Source organism: Neoarius graeffei, chromosome 23 (genome assembly GCF_027579695.1).
Source record: "Neoarius graeffei isolate fNeoGra1 chromosome 23, fNeoGra1.pri, whole genome shotgun sequence".
Lineage (NCBI taxonomy): Eukaryota > Metazoa > Chordata > Actinopteri > Siluriformes > Ariidae > Neoarius > Neoarius graeffei.
In genome coordinates, this window is record NC_083591.1 from 59,211,724 (window position 1) to 59,230,489 (window position 18,766).

Consider the following 18,766-nt stretch of genomic DNA (forward strand, 5'->3'; position numbering starts at 1 on the left):
TGAGGTGAATGCACAAAGCAGGCCGGAGACTGCGACACTGTCTTCACCCAGCCAGCCATCTACCTACTACCTCGACCCAGCACGCAGAGGTAGTTGTGTGCTGCTGAAGATGGTGAAGGTGCTCCTTCATTACGGGGGCAAGAAGATGGAGACCTACGCCATCCTCGATGACGGGTCAGAGCGCACCATGCTCCTCCCCCAAGCAGCGCAGCAGCTTGGCCTCAAAGGACAGAGTGAGAATCTGGCCCTCCGCACCATCCGTCATGACATCAGAACGGTGCCGGGGAGGTCAGTGTCCTTCTCTGTGTCATCCCTCAGTCAACCGCAGCAGCGGTACAAAATACAGCGGGCTTTCACATCACCCGAACTGGGACTGTCCCCTCATTCACACCCAGTCGAGACTCTCCAAAGGACCTACCGCCACCTCAGAGGGCTGCCTCTTCACTCCGTTACTCAGGCCCGTCCGCTGCTCCTCATTGGATCTGACTACCCAGACCTCCTCATCCCCATCGAGCCTGTGCACATAGGCCCACCAGGTGGACCCATTGCCCTGAAGACACGCCTTGGGTGGACACTTCAAGGCCCCGCCAAGGCTGTCAAGCATCGGTCTTCCACCTCAGCGTGCCTGTTCATCAGTGCACCGTCACCATCAGTGGAGCTGCTGCAGGACGCCACCGAGCTGCGGAAGTCCCAGTTCTGCGGCCACATCACCGTGACCTCTGACCCTGCGTTGCCTGATGCAGGGAACTTCAGTCAATATCCAGAGCTGCTGGAGGCCACAGTCAGAGCGCGTCACGGGGCGGCCACATCCGCCATCACAGCTGAGGACTACAGGCAAGCGGAGATGGCACTCCTCAGGAAGGCACAGAGTGACTCCTTCCCCGAAGACCTCACCCTGCTCTCAGCGGGGAAGCCAGTCTCCACTGACAGCAGGATCCTCACATTGTCCCCGGAGTACGACGCTGAGACACAGCTGATCCGGGTCGGAGGTCGTCTGCGCAGGTGTGACACGGTTGAGGAGGAGACTCTGCACCCCATCCTGCTTGACCCTCAGCACCCCATCACACAGCTCATCATCCGAGACTTCGACAGCCACCTGGCGCACCCAGGACCAGAGCGAGTGTTTGCTGAGCTGCGCCGGCGGTACTGGATCGTGCGTGGGAGAGCGGCTGTCAAGAAACATCAGCACAGCTGTCCAGAGTGTCAGAAGTGGCGAGGCACACCAGTGATCCCCAGAATGGCTGACTTGCCACCATCAAGTCTGCGCTTGCACAAGCCAGCCTTCTATTCCACTGGAATGGATTGTTTCGGGCCGTACCTCATCAAGATCGGCCGACGCACTGAGAAACGGTGGGGCATCGTTTTCAAGTGCCTGACAACCCATGCAGTGCATCTAGACCTCCTCACCAGCATGGACACTGATGCTTTCTTGATGGCCCTGCGGCGCTTCATCGCACGCCGAGGGAAGCCACATGAGCTGCTCTCCGACCAAGGCACCAATTTCAGAGGGGGTCAGTCTGAACTGCAGGAGACGTTCAAAGCCCTCAGCCCAGATCTACAGTCCCACTTAGCCAGTCAACAGATTGACTTCAAGTTCAATCCTCCACATGCTCCGCACTTCGGTGGTTCCTGGGAACGGGAGATCCGTTCCATCAAAGCTGCCCTACACACTACACTCGATGCACAGACAGTCACTGAGGAGGTGTTGAGGACAGTGCTGATCGAGGTGGAAGGCATCATCAACTCCAAGCCCTTGGGTTACACCTCATCAGACATCGCAGATCCAGATCCCATCACTCCAAACATGCTGCTGATGGGGCAGCACAACCCCTCCATACCACAAGTGGTCTACACCGACTCCGACATCCTGGGCAGGCGCAGGTGGAGACAGTGCCAGGCCCTCGCGGACCAATTCTGGGCTAAGTTCATCAGGAACTACCTGCCCTCTCTTCAAACCCGCTCCAAGTGGCAACGAGACCGGGAGGACCTCATCGTTGACAGCATCGTGATGATTGTCGACCCTCAACTCCCACGTGCCCTGTGGCCTGTGGGCAAGGTCACTGCTGTCATCCCTGGAGCAGATGGCAGGGTACGTACTGCACAGGTGCAGGTCAAGGACCGGACCTACACACGCCCAGTCTCACGCCTGGTGAGACTCCCTTCACTCCCTCAGGACACCTCTGCCTGACATCATGGACACAACTTTGTTCCACAAAGTTGGGGGCGGCTGTTCAGAATTGCGGTGCCAGGTCTTAATTATTTTGACCTTTAAAAGTAGTAAACAGGCACCCTTGTCAGACATAGTGGCTCCCAACTCGTTAGTTGTCAGGGCATGTTACAACATGCCAACTTCAGACACCCTGGCGCCACTGTCCATCACACTGTGCTGCGTGGACTATATAAGATGCGCACAAACATCGAGGAAAACACAGCACACATCAGACGGGGACTCCATGCAACACCTGCTTCTCATCAGTGAATATTTGGATCCGTTTCTCTCTTTCTTTCTCGGTTTCATTTCTTCTTGCTTTCTGTCTTTCTATCGCGGACGTGTCAGGATCCAACGTCCATCATTCGTGCCGTGTGTGCATTCCGTGCGTCCTTGAATGTAAGTTGTTTATTGTTGCGTAGCTACTGTGTTGTGTGTACTCGCTATCTGTAACTGTTACATGTAGCGGTAATGCTAGCGAGTATTTCTTCTCTTATTCTCTCATCCTGTGTCTGTCTATTTTCTTACGTGTTCGTTCTGTTCTGTTCAGTAGCCATGTAATGATAGCGCTTGTTTTCTCGACCACGGTTTGTTACGGGAGCACATTTCATTATTAGCCATTGCCGTGTTGGGAGTGTAGTGGTGGTATGTACAGTTCATAACCGCGCCACATATTCTAACCTTCTATGCGCAATACAGCGCGGGGCAGCGCTTAAAGGAGCTACGCTCCCCTTCATTCAGCCGACACACTCTGTGTCTTCATGCGGGTGTAACTCGCTGTAAGCAGTTGCACCACGCACCTTGGTAATGATAGCTGCTGTAGGCAGCTATCCTCATCCTCCGTGTACGTTGTACACATTGTACATATTGTGTACATATCGTGTAGATAGTCAGTATCTAGTGTGTTGTGTTATTTATTATGGGGTGTAAATAGCATTCATTGGGCTTTACATTGTTTTACTTATATAGTATTCATTTGTGTGTTTTACATTTGTATTACATTGTATATAATTATTATTCATTTGCGTTAATATATATTTAATGCGATGTGTATTTGTATTTATATCATTGTCATTATTTACATTATTGCTTGTGTGTATATTATTGCTCATGTCTTGTTGTATTTGTATTTTATTCTGTTTTCTAGTAAAACCACGGTTTACACGGTTTCTCGTGAGTGGACATCCATTAATTCCTGTTCTAACCGGACAGCCTGTGTAGCTTGCTGTATACCCGATCCAGTGTCCCCCTTATACAGTCCTTTACCCTGTCCATCACCGGACACCCATTTTTATACACCCTATCTCTAAGGGAGCGCCCAGCCACCCTGCAAAGGAAACTCATTTCGTCCGATTGTATCCGTGATCTTGTTCTTTCTGTCATTACCCAAAGCTCATGACCATAAGTGAGAGTCGGAACATAGATCGACCGGTAAATCGAGAGCTTCGCCTTTTGGCTCAGCTCCTTCTTCACCACGACGGACCGGTAACGCGACCGCATCACTGCGGAGGCTGCACCGATCCGCCTGTCAATCTCACGCTCTATCCTTCCCTCACTTGTGAACAAGATCCCGAGAAACTTAAACTCCTCCACCTGAGGCAGGACTTCTCCACCAACCTGGAGAGGGTAAGCCATCCTTTTCCAGTCAAGAACCATAGCCTCGGACTTGGAGGTGCCGATTCTCATCCCAGCTGCTTCACACTCGACTGCAAACCGCCCCAGTGTGTGCTGAAGGTCCTGGTTTGAAGAAGCCAACAGGAAAACATCATCCGCAAAAAGCAGAGATGAAATCCTGTGGTTCCCGAACAGGATTCCTTCCAGCCCCTGGCTGTGCCTAGAAATTCTGTCCATAAAAATTATGAACAGAACCAGTGACAAAGGGCAGCCCTGCCGGAGTCCAACATGCACTGGGAACAGGTCTGACTTACTGCCGGCAATGTGAACCAGACTCCTGCTCTGTTCATACAGGGACTGGACAGCCCTTAGCAAAGAGCCCCAAACCCCATACTCCCGAAGCACCCCCCACAGAATACCATGAGGGACACAGTCGAATGCCTTCTCCAGATCCACAAAGCACACGTGGACTGGTTGGGCAAACTCCCATGAACCCTCGAGCACCCTATGAAGGGTATAGAGCTGGTCCAGTGTTCTGCGACCAGGACAAAAACCACATTGTTCCTCCTGGATCCGAGGTTCGACTATTGGCCGAATTCTTCTCTCCAGTACCCTGGAGTAAACCTTCCCAGGGAGGCTGAGAAGTGTGATTCCCCTATAATTGGAGCACACTCTCCGGTCCCCTTTCTTAAAAAGAGGGACCACCACCCCAGTCTGCCACTCCAGAGGCACTGTCCCCAACTACCACGTGATGTTGCAGAGGCGTGTCAGCTGAGAGCGCCCCACAACATCCAGAGACTTGAGATACTCAGGGCGGATCTCATCCACTCCCGGTGCCTTGCCACCAAGGAGCTTGCAAACCACCTCACTGACTTTGGCTTGGGTAATGGATGAGTCCACCTCTGAGTCATCAGCCTCCACTTCCTCAATGGAAGACGTGACAGTGGGATTGAGGAGATCCTCGAAGTATTCCTTCCACCACCTGACAATGTCCCCAGTCGAGGTCAACAGCTCCCCACCCACACTGTAAACAGTGTTGGCAGAGTACTGCTTCCCCTTCCTGAGGCGCCGGATGGTTTGCCAGAATTTCTTCGAGGCCGACTGATAGTCCTCCTCCATGGCCTCACCGAACTCCTCCCAGTTTCGAGTTTTTGCCTCCGCAACTGCCCGAGCTGTGGCACGCCTGGCCTGCCGATACCCGTCAGCTGCCTCAGGAGTCCCGGAGGCCAACATGGCATGATAGGACTCCTTCTTCAGCTTGACGGCATCCCTTACTTCCATTGTCCACCACCGGGTTCGGGGATTGCCGCCACGACAGGCACCGGAGACCTTGTGGCCACAGCTCCGAACAGCCGCGTCTACATTGGAGGTAGAGAACATGGTCCACTCAGACTCAATGTCCCCCGCCTCCCTCGGAAGCTGGGAGAAGCTCTCCCGGAGGTGGGAGTTAAAGACCTCCCCGACAGAGTGCTCAGCCAGACATTCCCAGCAGACCCTCACTATACGTTTGGGCCTGCAAGGTCTGTCCGGCTTCCTCCTCCGCCAGCGGATCCAACTCACCACCAGGTGGTGATCAGTTGACAGCTCAGCCCCTCTCTTCACCCGAGTGTCCAAGACATAGGGCCGGAGATCAGATGAAACGACAACAAAGTCGATCATCGACCTCCGACCTAAGGTGTCCTGGTGCCATGTGCACTTATGGACACCCCATGCTCGAACATGGTGTTCGTTATGGACAAACCGTGACTATCACAGAAGTCCAATAACAAAACACCACTCAGGTTCAGATCAGGGAGGCCGTTCCTCCCAATCACACCCCTCCAGGTGTCACTGTCATCGCCCACGTGAGCGTTGAAGTCCCCCAGTAGAACAATGGAGTCCCCAGTCTGAGCACCTCTCGGTACCTCTCCCAGGGACTCCAAGAAGGCCGGATACTCTATACTGCTATTCAGCCTGTAGGCACAAACAACAGCAAGAGCCCTCTCCCCAATCCGAAGGCGCAGAGAGGCGACCCTCTTGTTCACTGGGGTAAACTCCAACACATGGCGGCTGAGCTGGGGAGCTATAAGCAAGCCCACACCAGCCCGCCGCCGCTCACCATGGGTGACTCCAGAGAAGTAGAGAGTCCAGCCCCTCTCGAGGAGCTGGGTTCCGGAGCCCAAGCTGTGCGTGGAGGTGAGCCCGACTATCTCTAGCTGGTACCTCTCAACCTCCCGCACAAGCTCAGGCTCTTTTCCCCCCAGCGAAGTGACATTCCATGTCCCAACAGCTAGCCGCTGTGTTTGGAGATCAGGTCATTGAGGCCCCTGCCTTCGACTGCCGCCCAATCCACACTGCACCGGCCCCCTACGGCTACCTCTGTGGGTGGTGAACCCACAGAAGGTCGGGCCCACGTCACCGCTTCGGGCTGAGCCCGACTGGGCCCCGTGGGCAAAGGCCCGGCCACCAAGCCCTCGCATACGAGCCCCAACCCCGGGCCTGGCTCCAGGGTGGGGCCCCGGCTGCACCATACCGGGCGACATCATGGTCCTTGATCTATTATTATCCATAAGGGTTTTGGTGAACTGCTCTTGGTCTGGCCTATCACCTAGGACCTGTCTGCCTTGGGAGACCCTAACAGGGGTGTAATGCCCCCGACAACATAGCTCCTAGGATCATTCAAGCACACAAACCCCTCCACCACAATAAGGTGGCAGTTCTAGGAGGGGTTGTGAAAGATGCAATAATAATAATAATTCTTCAAAAATAATTAAAAAAAGATATGTTCTTACCATCAAATACTTTCATTCCATACTTTATTGCGCTTTTTTGTATTTTTGGGGGGGGGTTTGTTTTCGAGTAGAGTTTTTATTTCATCCTCGGTTGGTTCAGTAACACGCTCCACCATTTTGCTTTTCTCTACTCACAGTATATGAGCAGATATCCTAGTAGCAGAGTAGCCAATCAGAGTGCACAATTGCTCACATCCAGTGAATGTGGAGAGAATAATAAACATGATACTGTAATAGAATAAACAGGAATAAAATAAAAGATGAAGTTAAACTATAAATACAAAAATAAGCACAAGGAAAGGTTACTCTTTATTTTCTATTTCTTAATGTTTTTAACTAATCAGTTTATTTTAATGGATGTGATGTTGTGTTATATGCTTCCTGGAGTGACCTTGGGTTTTAGAAAGGTGTTTTGTCCACTGAATTAATAAATTAATTCATTAATAAAAGATGGAGTTTTTATATGCAGGTGCTTTTTAATAAGTGCACAGAACTGAATGCAAAGTGGTGTCGAATTCCACCATTTTGAAGCATCATCAAAAAAAAAAAAGCAGGCCTCTTCACTTTCGTCTTTATTTTACAGACAGGATGTTGAATCTTTAGAAAATATAAAATATATATTGAAATAATGGACTGTTGTTGCACACTCAGGGAAAGAACCAACGTACTGAACGGCACTTTGGGATGAGAAACACTCATCTCCGAGGTGGAACCTTTAAAGGAACATCTTCACACCTGCAGTTAGATAAAAATTGTGTCACATAAACCTCATTTATGTCACATGATCAGGTCTTATGGCTTTTTTTTATTTTTATACATTTGGAAATATAAATATAAGAGAAATATAATGAGCGCTGGATATCTGGACCAAAACCAGTAAAAAAAATAAATGTTAGATACATCACACTAATGTGTTAAACTCGTTATTTATGTTATTATTATTGGTCAGAAGAGAAGGTGTTGATTAATTTTCTTGAACAGCAGCTCTGACTGTAATGCAGGTTTATATTAATGCACTTGTTCTGATACGTTATGGTTTCTATACTAACAGCAGACGCTCCACATACACACTCCATGTGTGTGTGACGTCTCTGGAAGGAGTCTCCAGTGTGAGCGCTGTGTAACAGTCAGAGGGGAAGCTGGAACTGTCAGGACAGAGGAGTTTACACTTCTGTACAGTTTCTCAGGAACACGATGGAACACACTGAGATTATTATTTTTTGTCTTATTAACTTTGCGAGAGGAAGAAAAGAAACGCTGGTGACAGAAGTACTGTTTATCGCCGTCAAAACAGGAATGAAGTTGTTTCACAGAACATTAAATATAAGTAAAATGGATAAACAATATGAAGCCGTTTAATAAACTGCAGTCGTTGGTGAATCGCTGTGTGTAAGAGGAATAAAGCACTTGAGGATGTACTGTTATAGGAAAATAAATAAATAAATGTGAATGTGATTTCTAGTTCAATGCAAATTTAAAGCTGGTCACTTGAGTGAGTGGGCTGAGGTTGTGTAAAAAATGAAGAGGAGGAAGAGGAGGAGGAGGAGGAGTGTGGATCCATCTGAGCTGAAACAGGCTGCTTTGCTTTCTCTACAAGGTTCACCTCATGTGTGTGTGAGAGAGAGAGAGAGAGAGAGTGTTGGGAGTCTGCTGTAATCGTGATGCACATCTCAATGTAGTGCTGGTGTCAGCTTCTCACATGAGAGAGAGAGAGAGAGAGATGCAGAATGGGAAATGAGAGATCATAAATGAGGAAGAGAGAAAGAAGAGGACAAACAACATGGTCAAATACATGCAAAAGAAATAGAGAGATGGAGTGAATGAGACTGAGAGGTAAAGAGGTAGTAATAGAGAGAAAAGGAGAAGGACAGATAGAAAGTGAGGGAGAGAAACTGAAATAGTGAAAGAATGATAAGTGATGAAGAATGAGATAGAAAGAGGGTGAGAGTAGGGCAAAGAGAGAAAGAGTGAAGTGCATAAAAAGAAAGAGAGGAAGAGATAAAAAAAAGTGAAACGGAGAGATGTGATAAAGGAAGAGATTGAGGAAGAGGGAAGAATAACCTGAAAGAGAGGGAGAGATGAAAAATATTTAAAGCTGAGAGAGAGGTTTATGGGGTGCCAATAATTGTGCCATGTGGAGCAGTGATGAAGGTTTTTGTCATTTTCACAGAATGAATTTCAATTAAAGGTCACATTCTTCTCATATTTTCAAACTCAGACAGAGAGAGAGACAGAGAGAGAGAGGCAGAGAGAGAGAGAGGCAGAGAGAGAGAGACGGGGCAGAGAGAGAGAGGCAGAGAGAGAGAGAGAGGCAGAGAGAGAGAGAGGCAGAGAGAGAGAGGCAGAGAGAGAGAGAGAGAGAGGCAGAGAGAGAGAGAGACGGGGCAGAGAGAGAGAGAGAGAGAGAGAGACGGGGCAGAGAGAGAGAGAGGCAGAGAGAGAGAGACGGGGCAGAGAGAGAGAGAGAGAGATGGGGCAGAGAGAGAGGCAGATAGAGAGAGAGAGACAGGGCAGAGAGAGAGAGACGGGGCAGAGAGAGAGACAGATAGAGAGAGAGAGAGAGACAGGACAGAGAGAGGCAGAGAGAGATAGGGCAGAGAGAGAGACGGGGCAGAGAGAGAGAGGCAGAGAGAGAGAGAGACGGGGCAGAGAGAGGCAGAGAGAGAGAGACGGGGCAGAGAGAGAGAGACGGGGCAGAGAGAGACAGAGAGAGAGAGAGGCAGAGAGAGACAGAGAGAGAGACGGGGCAGAGAGAGAGAGAGAGACGGGGCAGAGCACTGCAAAAAAAAATTGAGAACTGAATTTGAGGAGAAAATGATTTAACACTAGTGAAATGATCTTGCTGCATGGACAGATATTTTTACTTGATAAAACATCTTAGAATAATTTGGTTGCAATCTAAAACTAGGTTTAATAATCTCGGAATTAATGTCTTGTATTCTTCTAATAGGAAATGTTAGACGGTTTCAACTATTTTCAAGATATTTTCACTTGCTAAGACGTCATTTTTTGCAGTGAGAGAGAGAATATTCTTTCCTCCACAGTCAGCATGTAGCAGCTCTCAGAATGTTGGAAATGAAGAATAACAGCCCCTGTGTGAACACAACACTGCACTGCACGACACAAACACACTGTTCACAAATCAACACAAACACACACACCCTAAACAAACACGCCCCAAACACACACACCCCAAACACGCCCCAAACACACACACCCCAAACACACCCCACATACACACACCCTAAACAAACACGCCCCAGACACACACACCCCAAACACACCCCACATACACACACCCTAAACAAACACGCCCCAAACACACACACACCCCAAACACACCCCATATACACACACCCTAAACAAACACGCCCCAGACACACACACCCCAAACACACCCCACATACACACACCCTAAACAAACACGCCCCAGACACACACACCCCAAACACACCCCACATACACACACCCTAAACAAACACACCCCACATACACACACCCTAAACAAACACGCCCCAGACACACACACCCCAAACACACCCCACATACACACACCCTAAACAAACACGCCCCAGACACACACACCCCAAACACACCCCACATACACACACCCTAAACAAACACGCCCCAAACACACACACACCCCAAACACACCCCATATACACACACCCTAAACAAACACGCCCCAGACACACACACCCCAAACACACCCCACATACACACACCCTAAACAAACGCCCCAAACACACACACCCCAAACACACCCCACATACACACACCCTAAACAAACACACCCCACATACACACACCCTAAACAAACACGCCCCAGACACACACACCCTAAACAAACACGCCCCAGACACACACACCCCAAACACACCCCACATACACACACCCTAAACAAACACGCCCCAAACACACACACCCCAAACACACCCCACATACACACACCCTAAACAAACACGCCCCAGACACACACACACCAAACACACCCCACATACACACACCCTAAACAAACACGCCCCAGACACACACACACCAAACACACCCCACATACACACACCCTAAACAAACACACCCCAGACACACACACCCCAAACACACCCCACATACACACACCCTAAACAAACACGCCCCAAACACACACACCCCAAACACACCCCACATACACACACCCTAAACAAACACGCCCCAGACACACACACACCAAACACACCCCACATACACACACCCTAAACAAACACGCCCCAGACACACACACTCCAAACACACCCCACATACACACACCCTAAACAAACACGCCCCAAACACACCCCACATACACACACCCTAAACAAATATGCCCCAAACACGCACGCCCCAAACACACACACCCTAAACAAACACGCCCCAAACACACACGCCTCAAACACACACACCCTAAACAAATACGCCCTAAACACACACGCCCCAAACACACACACCCTAAACAAATACGCCCTACACACACCCTAAACAGACATGCCCCAAACACACCCCAAACAGACATGCCCTAAACACACACACCCCAAACAAACACGCCCCAAACACACACACCCTAAACACACACCCCATATACACACACCCTAAACAAACACGCCCCAGACACACACACCCCAAACACACCCCACATACACACACCCTAAACAAACACGCCCCAGACACACACACCCCAAACACACCCCACATACACACACCCTAAACAAACACACCCCACATACACACACCCTAAACAAACACGCCCCAGACACACACACCCCAAACACACCCCACATACACACACCCTAAACAAACACGCCCCAGACACACACACCCCAAACACACCCCACATACACACACCCTAAACAAACACGCCCCAAACACACACACACCCCAAACACACCCCATATACACACACCCTAAACAAACACGCCCCAGACACACACACCCCAAACACACCCCACATACACACACCCTAAACAAACACGCCCCAAACACACACACCCCAAACACACCCCACATACACACACCCTAAACAAACACACCCCACATACACACACCCTAAACAAACACGCCCCAGACACACACACCCTAAACAAACACGCCCCAGACACACACACCCCAAACACACCCCACATACACACACCCTAAACAAACACGCCCCAAACACACACACCCCAAACACACCCCACATACACACACCCTAAACAAACACGCCCCAGACACACACACACCAAACACACCCCACATACACACACCCTAAACAAACACGCCCCAGACACACACACACCAAACACACCCCACATACACACACCCTAAACAAACACACCCCAGACACACACACCCCAAACACACCCCACATACACACACCCTAAACAAACACGCCCCAGACACACACACACCAAACACACCCCACATACACACACCCTAAACAAACACGCCCCAGACACACACACTCCAAACACACCCCACATACACACACCCTAAACAAACACGCCCCAAACACACCCCACATACACACACCCTAAACAAATATGCCCCAAACACGCACGCCCCAAACACACACACCCTAAACAAACACGCCCCAAACACACACGCCTCAAACACACACACCCTAAACAAATACGCCCTAAACACACACGCCCCAAACACACACACCCTAAACAAATACGCCCTACACACACCCTAAACAGACATGCCCCAAACACACCCCAAACAGACATGCCCTAAACACACACACCCCAAACAAACACGCCCCAAACACACACACCCTAAACACACACCCCAAACACACACACCCTAAACACACACCCCAAACACACACACCCTAAACAAACACGCCCCAAACACACACACCCTAAACACACGCCCCAAACACACACACCCTAAACAAACACGCCCCAAACACACACACCCTAAACACACGCCCCAAACACACACACCCTAAACAAACACGCCCCAAACTCACACACCCCACATACACACACCCTAAACAAACACGCCCCAAACTCACACACCCCAAACACACCCCACATACACACACCCTAAGCAAATATGCCCAAACACACACACACCCTAAACAAACACACCCCAAACACACCCCAAAAAAAGACACGCTCCAAACAGACATGCCCTAAACACACACACCCTGAACAGACACGCCCCATACAAACATGCCCCAAACAGACACACCGCAAACAGACACACCGCAGACAGACACGCCCCAAACAGACACACCCCTCAGTCCTGCTGTATGTTTTATGGTTCTGTTAGCCGGAATGCTGTGACTCTGGGATTTGTTTATTTATTGCATGGTAAGAAATGACTCCGAAACAAATCAGCCTCAAAATAACAACACGAGTCACATAAATAATTAATAAATCTATCCAATTAGACTCAATCTGACAATGATGACAACAACAGTGACATCTCAACACTGCTGTAAACGCGCGCGTGCGTGTGTGAGATTACTGAATAAATAAATGCAATAAAATGACAAAACTCTTTAGTGCTAATTAACTGCTAATTAATGCATTTCCTCTCAGGACAAAGTGTGTTATTTAAAATGTACACAGTGACACGGCTGTCAGTATTCTTTGTTGTATTTTGGTTCCTGAGAGACGGAGAAGTTTCTGGGTTGTAATCGTTTAAGGTTAAAAAAGTGTTGATGTGCATTTTGAATGTAAGTAAACGATGTAAAATTAGCTGCGGGGTTCCCGGTTTGATCTTGAGGTCGGGTTAGTGTCTGTGTGGGTTTCCTCAGGGTTCTTCAGTTTCTTCCCACCTCCTAAAAACATGCTGGCAGGTTTATTGGCCTGTTGGTGTGAATGTGTGTGTAAAAGTGTGTGTGCGCAGTGCTCTGTGATGGCCTGCTGTCTCATCCAGGGTGTATTCCCACTTTATGCCTGGTATTCCCAGGGCCCCCAGCCTCGAGTCCCGTATTCCCAGGGCCCCCAGCCTCGAGTCCCGTATTCCCAGGGCCCCTAGCCTCGAGTCCCGTATTCCCAGGGCCCCCGGCCTCGAGTCCCGTATTCCCAGGGCCCCCGGCCTCGAGTCCCGTATTCCCAGGGCCCCCGGCCTCGAGTCCCGTATTCCCAGGGCCCCCGGCCTCGAGTCCCGTATTCCCAGGGCCCCCGGCCTCGAGTCCGGTATTCCCAGGGCCCCCGACCTCGAGTCCCGTATTCCCAGGGCCCCCGGCCTCGAGTCCCGTATTCCCAGGGCCCCCAGCCTCAAGTCCGGTATTTCCGGGATCCACAGCAACCCTGAGCAGGACCATGTGCTTCCTGAGGATGATGGATCTGAGAGCTCCATCTCTGCTGCTCTGTCTCTTGTCTCTAATTCCCAAGTTTACAAATTCAGCCTGGAGTTTAACCATACGTACACTCGTTTGTGCTCATTAACACAAGCGCTGAATAATAGAACTGGGACAGAACCAGAGTTCACACCTCAGTGGAGTCTGAATGAAGAAGCTGCTGTTTATACCGTGTGTGTGTGTGTGTGTGTGTGTGTGTGTGTGTGTGTGTTCTTATAAATTATAACAGGATTTCTGATGCTCTATGAGTCTGCTCTCGTTCCTGACCTGCTGCTGTTTCAATCTTTAACCATCATGTTGTTGATATGAAGCATTAAATTAAAATAATAATAATAATAATAATATAAATGTGTTTGTATATAATTTCTGGAAAGGTTGTTTATAGCTGCTATAACGTAAGTGACAACAGGAACTAACTTGTATCACAGAAATTATAATGTAACTGTAAATGGATAAACATCATGACGTGTTCTTAAATAGTAATCTTTCGCAAATTGCTGTGGTATAAGAATAATAAAACACTCCAGGACATGCTGTTATAGGAAAGTAATTAACTTCTATTACAGCGCTGTTGAGTTCTGGATTGTGATCAGTCGGAAGAGATGATGTTGATTAATTTTCTGTAACAGCAGCTCTGACAGTCGTGCAGCTGCTAATCACAGGTTTAAATTAAATACATATCTGGCTCCACTTTAAATCTGTATTAACACACACATGCGCGCGCACACACACACACATACAGTGGTGCTTGAAAGTTTGTGAACCCGTTAGAATTTTCTATATTTCTGCATAAATATGACCTACAACATCATCAGATTTTCACACAAGTCCTAAAAGTAGATAAAGAGAACCCAGTTAAACAAATGAGACAAAAATATTATAATTGGTCATTTATTTATTGAGGAAAATGATCTAATATTACATATCTGTGAGTGGCAAAAGTATGTGACCCTTTGCTTTCAGTATCTGGTGTGACCCCCTTGTGCAGCAATAACTGCAACTAAACATTTGCGGTAACTGTTGATCAGTCCTGCACACCGGCTTGGAGGAATTTTAGCCCGTTCCTCCGTACAGAACAGCTTCAACTCTGGGATGTTGGTGGGTTTCCTCACATGAACTGCTCGCTTCAGGTCCTTCCACAACATTTCCATTGGATTAAGGTCAGGACTTTGACTTGGCCATTCCAAAATATTAACTTTATTCTTCTTTAACCATTCTTTGGTAGAACGACTTGTGTGCTTAGGGTCGTTGTCTTGCTGCATGACCCACCTTCTCTTGAGATTCAGTTCATGGACAGATGTCCTGACATTTTCCTTTAGAATTCGCTGGTATAATTCAGAATTCATTGTTCCATCAATGATGGCAAGCCGTCCTGGCCCAGATGCAGCAAAACAGGCCCAAACCATGATACTACCACCACCATGTTTCACAGATGGGATAAGGTTCTTATGCTGGAATGCAGTGTTTTCCTTTCTCCAAACATCACGCTTCTCATTTAAACCAAAAATTCTATTTTGGTCTCATCCATCCACAAAACATTTTTCCAATAGCCTTCTGGCTTGTCCACGTGATCTTTAGCAAACTGCAGACGAGCAGCAATGTTCTTTTTGGACAGCAGTGGCTTTCTCCTCACAACCCTGCCATGCACACCATTGTTGTTCAGTGTTCTCTTGATGGCAGGCTCATGAACAGTAACATTAGCCAATGTGAGAGAGGCCTTCAGTTGCTTAGAAGTTCCCCTGGGGTCCTTCGTGACCTCGCCGACTATTACACGCCTTGCTCTTGGAGTGATCTTTGTTGGTCGACCACTCCTGGGGAGGGTAACAATGGTCTTGAATTTCCTCCATTTGTACACAATCTGTCTGACTGTGGATTGGTGGAGTCCAAACTCTTTAGAGATGGTTTTGTAACCTTTTCCAGCCTGATGAGCATCAACAATGCTTTTTCTGAGGTCCTCAGAAATCTCCTTTGTTCGTGCCATGACACACTTCCACAAACATGTGTTGTGAAGATCAGACTTTGATAGATCCCTGTTCTTTAAATAAAACAGGGTGCCCACTCACACCTGATTGTCATCCCATTGATTGAAAACACCTGACTCTAATTTCACCTTCAAATTAACTGCTAATCCTAGAGGTTCACATACTTTTGCCACTCACAGATATGTAATATTGGATCATTTTCCTCAATACATAAATAACCAAGTATAATATTTTTGTCTCATTTGTTTAACTGGGTTCTCTTTATCTACTTTTAGGACTTGTGTGAAAATCTGATGATGTTTTAGGTCATATTTATGCAGAAATATAGAAAATTCTAAAGGGTTCACAAACTTTCAAGCACCACTGTATGTTTAGTGTATGGTGCTATACTGGTGGCTGTATGCTTCTGTTCCCTGTTATCAGCTTGATCCTCGAAGCTTTGGTGAAAAACTAAAGAAGCACGCTGTCTCTGGTCTTCTCTCCGTTACAGATGTATGGCCGATACACTCAGGAGCTCGGCACCTGCGCCAAAGAGGAAGTGACTCGCTTTCGGGCTGCCGGGATTCGAAACCAAACTCCGGATCAGCTGGAATACGAAAAGGATCCGTGTGTCAAGTGCCAGCGTGAGTGTGAGAACCCTGTACCTTCATCTGCTCCTGTCAAGGATAAACGCAGAGCTAAAGCAGTGTGGGCGGGACTCTGACAGGAAGTGACCTGTGTGTTTATATTTGCATATATATTTACATAAACTCCTTTAACTGTCTTTAGCTCACTGAAAAGTACAACATAAATATATAAATAAAAGGAATTATTATCATCGCTACAGGCGTTCTGAAACCGAGTCAGAAGGCAGGAGTGATGTTGAGGCAGCAGCAGATGTGAGCACCACATGCGTTTTCTTTTTCACAGCCGTCTCGCTCGTTCTCAAAATAGCAGCAACGCTGTGCCGCTGGTGTCATGTTGTGGAAATAGGAGCGTGAAACTGCTGGAGAAAATTGTTACGCTTTGATCAAATGCAGTAGTATTTATTCACAGAAAAACACTAAAATATTTGCGTTGTGTGTTAATGGCATGAATTTAATGTATATTTAAAAAGATTGTGTGTGTCGTGGCGTCTGGATGCCGACTTTTACTGTGACACTGAACCAAGATGGGTTCCGATTACGACAGAATGGATTGGGAGGAGTTTCTATTCTGACATAATGTACTGGGAGGGGTTTTGGTTATGACATAATGAGTTGGGAGGGGTTTCAGTATATAACCTATTATTGTAGGAGGGGTTTAAGTTATATGAGCTATACAGTGATATAATGTACTGGGAGGCGTTCCTAACATGATGCAATGTACTGGGAGGGGTTTCAATTATGATGTAATGTATTGGGAGGGGTTTTGGTTATTACATAATGAGTTGGGAGGGGTTTCAGTTTAAGGCCTATTATTGTAGGAGGGGTTTAAATTATATGATATATTGGAAAAGGGTTTGGTTATGATAATGTATTGGGAGGGGTTTTAGTTATGATGTAATGTACTGGGAGGGGTTTATACAGTGACAGTGTATTGGGAGGGGTTTCTATTATGGCATAATGTATTGGGAGGGGTTTATACAATTATGTAATGTACTGGGAGGGGTTTCTACAATGACGGTGTGTTTGTTGAGAGGGGTTTCAGTTTATGATCTATTATTGTAGGAGGGGTTTAAATTACATAATGTCATATACAGGAAAAGGTTTTGGTTATGATAATGTTTTGTGAGGGGTTTTCGTTATGATGAAACGTATTGTAAGGGTTTATACAATGACGTACTGTATTGGGAGGGGTTTTAGTTATGATGTAATGTACTGGGAGCAGTTTCAATTATGCTACAATACTCTAGGATGGGTTTGAGCTGTGGTGCTTTAGTTTTAATGTCAGATGTTGATGTAAATATGTTTTACCTCCTGGATTAACTGGAGCAGTCAGATTTCAATCTGATTAAATGCATCTTGGGCGCATTTACACCTGAAAATAATCTGACTGGTCAACTAAGAGCATTAAATGACCTTTTATCTTGATATCAAATTTTGCTTGACGGTGATAATGAATAAATATTTAGCCATGGAGAAGTAAGCTGAAAAAAAGAGGAGGCTGAGGTAGAGGGGTGCCAATATATAGTGCAGACATATGCATCATAAGGGCTATAGTCAGTGAGTGAACACCTTTTATATCCATCCTAAGGGCAGTCTGAGTGAATGTGTTCGATGTCAGGTGAAGGGATGTGAGCTGAACAGTGTCGTTTCAGTCCCAGAACAGTGGTGTGCAGTGATCGGGAGGTGTGAGGAAGCGGACGCTGAAGTTACCGTTGCCTCATTTAGCCTCATGTTGATAGATTGCCCTCTACTGGACACTAATTACCATCGATTGGTTCGTTTGGACTCGTTTTGTCTTTGTGCGTCTCATTGAGATTCTACAGGTGCTGCAGCTGTGGAGCCAAAAAGCTGCAAAGGAGATGCTCTGTCTGTGTGTGTGTGTGTGTGAGAGAGAGAGAGTTAGAGAGAGAGAGAGAGAGAGAGGGTGAGTTAGAGAGAGAGTTAGAGAGTTAGAGAGAGAGAGGGTGAGTTAGAGAGAGAGAGGGTGAGAGAGAGAGAGAGGGTGAGTTAGAGAGAGAGAGAGTTAGAGAGAGAGGGTGAGTTAGAGAAAGAGAGTTAGAGAGGGAGAGAGAGAGGGTGAGTTAGAGAGAGAGACAGAGTTAGAGAGAGAGAGAGAGAAAGAGTTAGAGAGAGAGAGCGTTAGAGAGAGAGACAGAGTTAGAGAGAGATTTTGAGAGAGAGTTTGAGAGTGAGTTAGAGAGAGAGAGAGTTTGAGAGAGAGTGAGTGAAAGAGAGAGTTAGAGAGAGAGACTTAG

At 47.6% G+C, this 18,766-nt stretch overlaps 1 protein-coding gene and 1 long non-coding RNA gene across 2 annotated transcripts in view; one reads left to right on the forward strand and one right to left on the reverse strand.

Moving 5' to 3' along the window:
- The window catches only part of clcn2a (chloride channel, voltage-sensitive 2a), a 99,832-nt gene that overhangs the window by 22,504 nt on the left and 58,562 nt on the right, over nt 1–18,766 (forward strand). The window contains exon 2 of the mRNA XM_060906547.1: nt 16,376–16,508. Within this exon, the coding sequence (XP_060762530.1) occupies nt 16,376–16,508 (133 nt within the window). The remainder of the gene's footprint in view (nt 1–16,375; nt 16,509–18,766) is intronic.
- The window catches only part of LOC132871924 (uncharacterized), a 46,471-nt gene that overhangs the window by 15,306 nt on the left and 12,399 nt on the right, over nt 1–18,766 (reverse strand). The window lies entirely within an intron of this gene.